General features: G+C 33.1%; 1 protein-coding gene across 1 annotated transcript in view; it reads right to left on the bottom strand.

Annotated features, from left to right (window-relative positions):
* Positions 1 to 12,770, bottom strand: part of fam135b (family with sequence similarity 135 member B) — an 82,224-nt gene that overhangs the window by 17,945 nt on the left and 51,509 nt on the right. The window contains exons 7-11 of the mRNA XM_073822095.1: positions 7,406 to 7,559; positions 5,467 to 5,516; positions 5,177 to 5,332; positions 1,095 to 1,168; positions 113 to 267 (exon numbers count right to left, since the gene is read on the bottom strand). Coding sequence (XP_073678196.1) covers positions 113 to 267; positions 1,095 to 1,168; positions 5,177 to 5,332; positions 5,467 to 5,516; positions 7,406 to 7,559 — 589 coding nt within the window. The remainder of the gene's footprint in view (positions 1 to 112; positions 268 to 1,094; positions 1,169 to 5,176; positions 5,333 to 5,466; positions 5,517 to 7,405; positions 7,560 to 12,770) is intronic.

Raw genomic sequence — 12,770 nt, 5'->3', positions numbered from 1 at the left:
TGTTTGCACAGATGCTTGTTCTTGTGTTCATTCGTTCATTAGTTTGTACATTGATTCTTTTGTTCACTCATTCATTTGCTTTCTTTTAAACAGGCTTTCTGTTGGCTGTCACCTAAACAGGGCGTGTCCACGTATCTGTCCTCAAAGATGATTGGCAGGCTGCTCCAGTCTCCATCGATGTCCAGGCATTCCACAGGAAGTGGAGGCATTCGGAGCAGGTAATCAGAGTTGCGCAACTCTGTGGCCACCTGTGCGTGTCTGTTGATACTGTGAGGAGAGATACACAGCAGAATCAATCAGCATTTCTAATGTCTCACATGCATATTTATAGCAGAGATAGAGGCTGCGTGTACTGTAGGCATGTTATTATATCAGAAATACAAAACAAAACTGTTATATAAATATGGTAATCATTCAGTACTTAGTACACATAGTATTAAAGGGATAGTTCACCCAAAAATGAAAATTTCATGTTTATCGGCATCCAAGATGTAGGTGACTTTGTTTTTCCTTAGTAGAAAACAAATGAAGATTTTTAACTCAAACTGTTGCAGTCTTTCAGTCATATAATGGCAGTCAATGGGCACCAAATCTTTGAGAGTCAAAAAAACCCCAAACAAAACCGAATTAAACCCTGCGGCTCGTGATGATACATTGAGGTGTTACGACACAAAATGATCGGTCTGTGCAAGAAACTGAACAGTATTTATATCATTATATATCTCTGACACCTCTTTTGTGTCATAACACCTCAATGTATCATCACAAGCCGCAGGGTTTAATTTGGTTTTGTCTGTTTTTTGACTCTCAAAGATTTGGTGCCCATTGACTGCAATTATATGCTTGACAGACTGCAATGGTTTGAGTTCAAAACCTTTGTTTGTGTTCTACTGAAGGAACAAAGTCACCTACATCTTGGATGCCGATAAACATCAAATTTTCATTTTTGGGTGAACTATGCCTTCACAGTATGCGTAGTTATGTGCAGTGTTAATTACAGTAGCTTTAATTAATATAATTTAAGGTTATATTTATAAATGTGTGTATTAGTCTAAAAGAGCAAGACAGTGATTATACGCTAACAAAAGACTCACAGCTCCTCCTGAAATGTGAGTGAGGACTCTTTGGGATGTTCTGTGAAGAAATACGCTTCAGAAAATCTCCTGACCTGCAAAAAACACACATTCAGTATGTACTGCAGTGGTGGCCAAAATTATTAATTTGTATTAAATGGTAAAAAAATCAGTTATTCCTATCTTTTTTTGTAGTCTGTCAGCAGGAAATATCAGTTTACATTTCCAAACATTCATTCTGCCATGTGCTCCACACAGAGATCTGATCTCCCTATCATCCAGTCTGGAATGACTTGAAGAAACAGAACAAACTGAGACGGACTAAATCCAGAAGAAGTGTGGCAACGTCTCCAAGATGCTTCAAGAGACCTACCTGCAAAGCTACAGTAATGTTAAAAGTTTAGACACTTGCAAATGCTGTAAAATGAGGATTCTGTCAAAAATAATGTCATAAATAGATTTTCTTTATCAATTAACTTCTATTAACTAAATTAAATCAACATTTGTGACCCTGGACCACAAAACCAGTCATAAGTTTAAATTTGACAAAACTGAGATGTATATATAATATGAAAGCTCAGAAAATAAACTTTCTATTGATATATGGTTTGTTAGGATAGGACAATATTTGGCCGAGATACATCTATTTGAAAATCTGGAATCTGAGGGTGCAAAAAAATCAAAATCCTGAGAAAATCACCTTTAAAGTTGTTCAAATTAGGTTCTTAACAATGCATATTACTAATCAAAAATTACATTTTGATACATTTACAGTAGGAATTTTACAAAAAATCTTCATGGAACATGATCTTTACTTAATTTCCTAATGATTTTTGGCATAAAAGAAAAATCAATAATTTTGACCCATGCAATGTATTTTTGGCTATTGCTACAAACACACCCCAGCGACTTAAGACTGGTTTTGTGGTCCAGGGTCACATTTGGTGTGACACTTGCACATAGGTTTTTAGGTCGCTTTGCAGGTAGGTCTCTTGAAGCATCTTGGAGATGTTCTTGCCACAGTTCTGGATTTAGTCTGTTTCATTTTTTCTGATACTTCATGTCATTCCAGACAGACTGGATGATGATAAGATCAGATCTCTATGTGGAGCACTGGCTGTTGTCAGACTCCTTGTGCAAACAAACATCTTACAGGATTATTACAATCAATTGGAAATGTAAACTGATATTTCCTACTGACACACTACAACAAAAGATAGAAAAAACTTACTTAAAACTATTTTTTAGCTGGTGAAAATACTAGTGTTTTAATAAATTTGGCCACCACTGTATATTTAACCAGAACGGTTGTAAATCACAATGGTACATTCTTTATTTCTTTGTTGTTTAATAGAGTATTTATGTTGCTGATTTTTCAGTCAGGGGCACATTTGACCAAATATTACCAAAAGACTTTTGGATAAATGTACTTCTCATTTCCATTCATTCATTCATACATTTATTGCCTAAATGTCACAATCCGCTTTTTAAGTGATGACGTAATGTGCATCCAACAAATGCTTTTTCCAGGGCCAAGCCTCAACTTATTTCCCTTGAGAATACTATCTCAACAGCCGTTTATGAGCACTGTTTATTCATATTAAATGTTTAAACTAAACGTTTTCCAACGTTTTTAAGGTGTACACTACAGTCTCCGTGCTCACAGCGTCCCAAACACAAATAATTTTTATATTTATTTATTTATTTGTATATTTTCATTGTCTGGCGGTCTGGAATTTTAGTATGGAGTTAAAGGGGAGATTATAATTTTTTTGGTAGTATTTTATCACGTTGTGAGCGTATCTGATGCGTGACGTCAGACTTAAGCGAATGGTAATGACAGCATTATTTGGGAATGTATATCTTTGCTATAAAATATAAACTGTACACATAAATACCTAATAAACTGAATATAACAGTATATTTAACAACTGCAAATTAATAGTAATTATGTGATTGTAACACTTCTTTGATCATTTATAGTTGTTAAAATGTCTTTAAAATAAACCTTATTAAATAAGAAAAGAGATCAGATTAATAATAGAGTTGCTTTTTAAACAATCTTTTCTTTAAGTCCTTTTTTTAAAGTAATTTTTAATAGTCAATTTTTCAAAATTCCCCTTATTAATTGTTCAAATAATAATATTTGTCAAAAACGTCCCCTTATTGAAAAATGACCCATTCCTATAAAACAAGGCATAAGTAATAAGTCCCTGAATATCACGCTGAGTCATATATCATTCATGCTGCATCTGACTCATTTCAGCTTTTCTCTCTGTATTTGTCTTGCAGGCACGCTTTGAATGCATTACAATCTTGTGTTTTATAATCCATTTTTAGATTAAGATTAGTCTTCCACAGCGAGCAGAAATATTTTATAACAAACCTCAAGTACGAGAGAAATAAAACCACTCCAGTAATAAAAACTAAATTGGATTCATCTCTTCATCTTTTTCATCATTATAATAACTCAGAGTTCTGTAATTAAAAGCTGAGCTGTCCTGTGGGTGGAACTGCTGTATGTATCAAAAGAGATGAGCTTTCTACGTCTAATGCATCGCTCAACGCAGAGTTGTAAGGGATGCTGGGAAATTCAGACTGTGTTTGAGAAGCAGTTAATTCCAGAATTTATCCTACAATAATCTAAATCTAATCAAAGACTATAGAATACCCAAGACATGTCACTCGTGTAGTTTTGAATGGGGAAAAATGCAACGCTCATTATAGCCGCGAAGCCCCGCCTTCTTAGTGAAAGAGCCAATCGTTGATTAGAAAAGTCAGCGCGTCACTGCAACTGCCGTTAGAAGTCCCGGTTGCTATAGAAACAATTGGCGCTCTGAGACGTGCGCTCAGTACTGCGCATGCGCACTGGCTCATTTAGCCGGAAAAATAAGCGTTTTTTTCACGCTATTGGAGCACAAGGAACCATATTTATGAGGCAGTTCTTGTTGGATTTCTTTGGAGATTTAAAATATGAAATTTAATCGTAAGCTTGGTGAACAGTTTTGGAGAATTTGATGTTTCCCCATTCAAACAGATAGGAGCTGCACTTGTATGCCCGAGAGGCGTTTCAAAGATGGCCGCCGAGTGACATGACTTGCCTTAAAGGGACTTTGATCTAATTCTACTCAGTGTGTTGCTCGGCTTATGAAATGAGCTGTTGTATTTGAGTTTGTATATTTCATAAAGGGAAAATAAGATTTTAAGTCACACTTAAAATGCACCCTGTATGGGATTAAAATTCAAGTTAAGCACCATTCGTAGCAAGTTTTCATAACTGAGGGCTGAAAAAGATCAACCTACAGTTGAGGTCAAAAGTTTACATCCGCCTTTCAGAATCTGAAAAATGGGGGTAAAACAGAATTAGTACTGCCCTTCAGAGGCTACAGAAAATAGTTATGTTTCCCAGAAGACAAAATAAGTTACATTTACCCTAATCTTCAAATTCAAAAAAGTTGTTATGCTCTTAACGCATGGTTTTTCCTTCTGTAGCATCAGTGAGCTACTGAACCTTCTGTAATAGCTGCATATGAGCCCCTCAGTTGTCCTCAGTGCGAACAGATGGATCTCAAAAACAAAGTCATTGTTGGAAAGGGTTCAAATGCACAGAAATGCTGGAAAGCAAAATAATTTGTGGGCCCTGAAGGATTTTTCTGAAGAACAGCAGGCAGTTTAACTGTTCAGGACTAACAACGGATTCATGAACAACAATCACTAAACAAACAAACAAAAAAAAAAAATACAGCTGTGGATCATTCAGGTAAAAACATAGTATTAAAAATCAAGGGGGTGTAAACTTTTGAACAGGGTCATTTTTTTTTTAATTCAACTGTTATTTTCTCTTGTGGACTATATGTAAACATCTTTTATGTAAAATATATTATTCAGGTCAGTACTAAATAAACAATAACATGCATTTTGTATGATCCCTCTTATTTTGGTCAAATAATTCACATTCCGCAGATTCTGAAAGGGGGGTGTAAACTTTTGACCTCGACTGAAGCCTTTGTAACTTATTTATTTTCTATTTCTAAATGAAACAAGATTTTCAACGAGAAAAATTGTAGTCTAGGACTTCCCAGCCCATCATAAACACTTCTCACCCTGAGTGTGTGGTGCTCCTGGGCCAGATATGAGCGGATATGTGGATTAGGAGCCGTGGCTTCCAAAAACTGCGTCCATAAAGCAGACAGCTGAGCACAGAGCTGTGTCAAATCTTTACTGATCTGTTCTGCTACCTTCTCATGACCGTTCTGCAACTACAGAGATAGAGAAGTCAAACAATCTGTCAATCTTATTTAGACTGCTCAATACTCCTCCTTATAATGGTGTTTAAGAACCTATATCTTTGTATCAATTTATAGGAATGTGATTAGTAAAGTGTTTCACAAACCTGCATTTCAATGTTGAACTGGTTTAATGTTTCTTCAAGAGGAAGGTCCTCTGGAAAAGAGAATATAAAAAGAGAGTTAAACAAGTGTCGCTGACAACAACTATTATGGTAATACCATGTTTTTTCCTTAAAGTCCCTTGGATTATTATGTAAATGGATCATTCCTGGGATTCAGTAACATTTCAACTTAATATATGTGACCCTGGACCACAAAACCAGTCATAAGGTTAAATTTTACAAAACTTAGATGTATACATCATATGAAAGCTCAATAAATAAGCTTTCTATTGGTGTATGGTTTGTTAGGATAGGACAATATTTGGCTGAGATACATCTATTTGAAAATCTGGAATCTGAGGTTGCAAAAAAATCTAAATACTGAGAAAATCACCTTTAACGTTGTCCAAATTAAGGTCTTAACAATGCATATTACTAATCAGAAATTACATTTTGATACATTTATAGTAGGAATTTTACAAGAAATCTTCATGAAACATGATCTTTACTTAATTTCCTAAAGATTTTTGGCATAAAATTAAAATCAATAATTTTGACCCATACAATGTATTTTTGGCTATTGCTACAAATATACCCCAGCGGCTTAAGACTGGTTTTGTGGTCCAGGGTCACATATATATATTTTTTCAACTAAATATGAAGCATTTTCTAAATACCCCATGTAATTATGCACGTATCAAAACTTTAAAAACAATAATATTTTTCCACCTCAGACATTGACAATCTTTTATTATTATTATTATTATTATTTTTTTTTTTTTTCAGGTTTAGACACCTTTTTTCTCAACCTGGTAACAGACAAAATGGGATTGGTTTAAAAAGTATTTTACACATTTAAAACAAACATCTACTTACCGCACATGTGTCCCTGATAACAATTTATTGATAACAAATGTAACATTTATCATGTTTTTCTCATTTTTACATGACTGAAACTAAAAATGCACAAACTTTGTGTCTACAGTCTCTTTATTCTTGTAAAAAAATATTTTTTTTTTAATGTAGAAGTTTAACTAAAACCACAATTTTATTGTTTTAGTCCTTAATGTGTCAGATATTAGTAATGCTTTCATTCTTAATTGTCTTCTCTCTTTTTTTCCAAAAATATTAATGTCACATTTTAGTATATGGCAAAGTACCATGGTATTACTATCCTTGTAAATTTTTTTTATGTCAGCTGAACTTCTTTGACTTAAAATACTGTATTTACATGAAGCCCTTGTGAGATTTCACATTAAATGTTTCATTGATTAAAAAACGCATTTGCATGCTCATTGATATCTAATGTTGGTTAATGGTCAGATGACATGACTTTTTTAGTCTTTTTAATTGATTTACTTTTGCAACTATTCACTTTGATTTTTATTAGTATTTCTATGCTTGTATTACATTGTTAATATCAAAGTTTCACCTACTTCCATTCAGTGTTGCTTTAAAGCTAATATATACATTTTTTTCTTTATTTACTCACGCTTATGTTGCTGTAAACTGTAAAATAAACGATTTGGCACATAATCTTGGCTGTGTTATTCTCACATGTATTGTGAAGAGTATGTCAGGCTTTAATATGTGAAAGTGTGACTGAGATTATCTATAAATTAAATGTAATTTATTCCTGTAATGCAAAACTGAATTTTCAACATCATTACTCCAGGCTTTAGTGTCACGGGATTTTTCAGAAATCATTTTAATATGCTGTTCAGGAAGCATTTCTTATCGTTATCAATGATGCATGAGTTGTATAAACTACTTTATGTCTTTTTTTAAGAGCTTGACAACATTTCTGATCACTGTGTGTTTCTTTTGTGGCCCACAGATGTTTTGAAAGACATGAGGGTGAGTAAATGATGACAGGCAAGCATCTTTGAGAAAGCCACACACATTTAAAGTGAATGAGTTACATAAGAGTTTATGATCATACCCATCTCTATGTGTTGCAGTTGAGGGATCTCCTTCGTTAGCGCCGTGTAATACGAGCGCAGAGCTCTGTGAGCCGCCAGCAACAGTTTACAGATGCGCCGGTGCCACGTGTAAGCTCTTTGCAGACAGTTCTCCGACGGCACGTAAAAACTGCCCTGTAAACAAACGCACATTCACACAGGACAAATGAGTAGAGGTCAGATTTTACTGCATGTCACACTTCTTCCCTGTTATTTCTGCACACACATACCCCGGTATCTAAACACTGGACATGTTTTCCCATGTGGACTAACCCACAACTTAAGTCACACAGCCACTGTGTTTTTCAGAAATTCTCTTTTAAGAGCTGAAAACACGCGTTTATCTATCTTCTCTGTCTGTCTGATATCATATTTGTGTGATGTGGTGGTTATGAGCGGCAGCTGTATATTTATGTTTGGCTGAGCCTGGAGCTCAATAATTAGATGAAGATCAAACGCAGAGTAAAACTTTAAACGCAGTCAGTTTCCCAGCAGTAAAATAGGAGAAGTGTGCGTACGTGGCACTTGCTTATGGAGAACGACACAGAGACGTCCTGTGGACAGGAAGTGCACACATATACAATTCTACAGAGTGGAAAGACCCTCTCTGCCCTTATGAAAATTAACCATGGTTTTATTATAGTAAAAGTGTAGTAACCATGTGTTTTTTGTTTATGATTACCATTTGTATAACCACAGTTTTACTACAAATATCACGGTTAAACTATGATTAGTGTTGCAAAACCATTGTTATCATGAAGCAGTAATATTCTAGAAATATTTTTACTATTTAAAAAAACTGCTTTCTATTTGAATATATTTTAAAATGTAATTTATTCCTGTAATCAAATCTAAATTTTCAGCCTCATTACTCTAGTCTTTAGTGTCACATGATCCTTCAGAAATCATTCTAATATGCTGATTTGCTGTTCAAGAAACATTTTTTTGGTAATATTATTGTTATTATAATTTAAAACAGTTGAGTAAATTTTTTCAGGATTATTTGATGAATAGAAAGACCCAAAGATCAGCATTTATTTAAAATAAATATTTTTTTTTAGCAATGCTTAAAATAAATCAAAAGTGATGATAAAGACATTTATAATGTTACAAAAGATTTGTATTTCAGAAAAATGCTGTTCTGAACTTTCTATTTATCAAAAAACCCTGAAAAAATTCTACTCAGCTGTTTTCAACATAATAATAATAATAATAATACTAATAATAATAATAATAATAATAATAAATGTTTTTGAGCAGCCAGTTAGAATATTAGAATGATTTCTGAAGGAGCATGTGGCTGGAGTAATGCTGCTAAAATTAAGCTTTGAAATCACATTAATAATTACATTTTAGAATATGTTCAAATAGAAAACAGTTTTAAATAGTAAAAATATTTTCACATTTTACTGTTTTTGCTGTACTTTGGATCAAATATATGCAGGCTTGGTGAGCAGAAGAGACTTCTTTAAAAAAACATGAACAATCCTACTGTTCAAAAACTTTTGACTGGTAGTGTACATAACTATATAAAATCATTTATATAATGTCTCTTTTATGTATTTTAATGGATTTATAGCATTTTCAGCAAGTTTCACAATTCTGGGTAAGAAAATAAAAATAAAAATAATGAGAAAAAAATACACTACCATTCAAAGGTTTATGGTCAGTAAGATTTGTTTTTGAAAAAATCTTTTATGCTCACCAAGGCTGTGTTTATTTGATCAAAATAAAGTAAAAACAGTAAAATGGTTAAATATTAATACAATTTAAAATAACTGTTTATATTTGAAAATATTTTAGAATATAATTTATCCCAGTGATGCAAAGCTGAATTTTCAGCATCATTTCTTCAGTCTTCAGTGTCCCATGATTCTTCATTAATCATTCTAATATGCTGATTTGCTGCTCAGGAAGCATTTCTTATGAATTTTTAAAAGCAGTAGCGCTGCTTAATATTTTTACGGAAACCATGATGCATTTTTCCTATGATGAACACCATTTATTGAAATTTAAATCTTTTGAAACAAATATTTTTACTGTCACTTTTGATGTCCTTGCTGAAATTAAAGTATCATTCATCCCCCCAAACATTGGGACTAGAGACTAGAAAGTGATGCTATAAAATAAAGTGTAAAAAATAAAATAAAGTGTAAAAAGTGTCATAAAATACAGTGTCAAAAGTCACGTGTTACTTTTTCACACTAGGGTGAAAACAGGTTTCTACATGAATCTAAAACAGACAATACAAGCTATTTTTAAATGTACAGTTTCATAGCTAACAGAAAATGCAGGTGATGCTTTAAATGTTTGTCGCAAAGCCTCATAAATTGCTGATGCAGAGATGATTGTGAGTCTGGTGGGCCTCTAATATGTTTTTACTGCATACTTGTGCGTACTGTGTGTATGTTTGAGTGTAAAGAGAGTGCTGAACGCTGTCATTATATGCGTGAAGCTTTGTAATCTACATTCAGTTATGTCCTTTTGACTCAAACAGATGCGTACCGAATTCAGTCTCTCTCTCGAACACACACAAACATCTGCTCTGTGCTTTCTATAGACATTTCTCACATTTTAGTACCTGTGACAGCTGGAAAACACACAGAGTCAATATTACACTCACATTTAAGCAACATACGCTGTAAAAAAAAAAATCCGTAAAATTTACGGTAAAAAACTGGCAGCTGTGGTTGCCAGAATTTTACCGTAAAAAATACGGTAGCAATGTTTTACATTTTACGGTTTTCACTAAATACCGTAACATCATACTAAAAATCGTAACTGATATAATGGTAATGTACCAACTTTTTGAAGTACTGAAATCTGTTTTGTACCTTTGTAATACAATGATAACCACCAAAAGCAGGTGGTGATGACAACATCACATGATGAACCAAAGCCCATCGCACGGAGGTTTTGAATAATAACATATATAGAAGATGCACGGTGTCATTCACACAAACACAAAACACCATCATGGTAACACACATAAAACTTAAATAATGCAAAAAACATTAATTTAACAACATTAGATGTAACATACAACCCTAATGTACAAAACTGCCATGAAAAAAAAAACTAAGATGAAAAAGTTATTCCAACCAAAAAAAACATCAAATAAAAAAATTAAATACAGGGAATTCTGGGAATGTCAGTTTACGGTTATTCACTGTAAATTTTACGTTCTTTTTCACTTCCAAAAACGGTATACTACCGTAAAATTAAATGCAATGTCCAACACAGTTTTTCACCGTATATGGAAGGGGAACTTACCGTTAACCATTTCACAGGTTTTTACCGTAGCATTTTTACAGTTTTTTTTACCGTTAAATTCAGTCATTTTTTACAGTGTAGGTCACAGAGTGTACATATGTGTATGTGTAAATAAATACATTCATGCAAGTCTGTACGCCATATGTTGTAAGTCTTTAGAATCTATACAATAGTTTGTTGGAGATGCCCAATTCATAAAGAACTGAATATTAATAAATCATCTGATTCACAAAACCAGTCTGAATGATTTGTTTAGGAATCAGATCTTGTTCAACTCAGTGATTCAACCTCAGCAGTAAAATCTAAAGTTGTATTTCCCACAGAAAGTCTTGCAATATGCATGACTTGATGCTCTTATATGCTGTTTTTGCATACACTTAGAAGTAACCTAGATCATTTAATAATGAAAACACAAGCGGAACAATCTAAAATTCCACATTATATCCTTTATTGTAAAGTAGAAGTGCTGAGGAGCGCTTATAGAAAGCAGAGAGAGAGGGAGAGATGCTTGCTCCTCATGTTTGAGGCTGTTAAAGCTGGGCTCGTTACGATGATCAAACGCTGCCTCCCTCCAGCAGAACGCTGTACTTAATAAACTGCCCTGCAGGGGGGGTGTAAACGCAGGACCCATACGGAGACGAGAGACCTCGTTACGATTTCCTGCCTAAATGGAAATCTCCACAGGCACGAGAAACCTCTTAGTTTATCCAGTTAGGAAAAAAAAAAAAAAAACGGAGGGCTACTTTGTCCTCAGCAAATGGCCAGAAAGGTCGAATTATCTATGGTGTTTAACTCTAAATTGCTGTGGTTAAGTGCCTTTATTTCATTTAGAGCCAGTTCAAGCAGGTATTACTTGGAGATACTCTGTGACTGTTCTGAATGAATGCTGCACATTATATGCACTGCATACTACCTGGTATTTTTGAAATAATTAGAAATAATGGAGTAACAGTAAGTTTTCATATGAACTCAATATGTAGAATATGTTTTTTTCCTAAAATATAGGGAGTATTTTGTCAATATTTAAAACTTATTTTAATTTGTATTCATGTATTTATTTTTTTGGAGGGGTGGGGGAACTGTCAGAATAAGTAAATAAATAAATAAATACATTTAAATCATAGACATTTATAATGTTACAAAAGATTCTATTTTTAGCTAAACTTTCTATTAATAAAAGAATCCTGAAGAAATGCATCAATTTCCATAAAATTTTAAGAAAAACTGTAAATAAGAATAATAATAAGCCCCATTATTAATACTTGATTACCAACCTTAACTGTTATAATTATATGTGACTCTGGATCACAAAACCAGTCACACTGTAAGTAGCGCAGGTATATTTGTATCAATAGCCAGAAATACATTATATGGGTCAAAATTATACATTTTTTGTACATTTCCAACTGTAAATATTTTAAAACTGATTTTTTTTATTAGTAATATGCATGGCTAAGGACTTCATTTGGACAACTTTAAAGGCAATTTTCTCAATATTTAGATTTTTTTGCACCCTCAGATTTGTAAATGGTTGTGTCTTGGTCAAAGATTGTCCTCCTATCCTAACAAACCATACATCAATGGAAAGCTTATTTATTATTCAGCTTTCATATGGTTATACAAGTTTAAAAAGTAAAAAAAAAAAAGACCTTTATGGCTGGTTTTGTGGTCCAGGATCACATTTAAGAGTTTAAGTAAATTTAAAGTATAATGTCATCTGGGTTTTTTTGCATCCTGAAAATATGCATACTATATGTACACTACTGTTTAAAAGTTTGGGATCAAAAAGATTTTTTAAGATGTTTTAAGAAGTCTTTTATGCTCTTTAAAGTTGCATTTCTTTGATTAAAAATACAGAAAATAAGTAAATATTATAGATTGTAGATATTATTGCAATTTAAAATAACGGTTTACTATTTTAATGTACTTTAAGACTTAATTTTTTCCTGTTATGTAAAGCTGAATTTTTAGCATCATTACTGCAGTCTTCAGTGTCACATGATCCTTCAGAAATCATTCTAATGTGCTGAAGAATATATATATATATATATATATATATATATATATATATAT

Source organism: Garra rufa, chromosome 17 (genome assembly GCF_049309525.1).
Source record: "Garra rufa chromosome 17, GarRuf1.0, whole genome shotgun sequence".
NCBI classification, from domain to species: Eukaryota; Metazoa; Chordata; class Actinopteri; order Cypriniformes; family Cyprinidae; genus Garra; species Garra rufa.
This window is presented reverse-complemented; position numbering and strand designations above follow the sequence as displayed.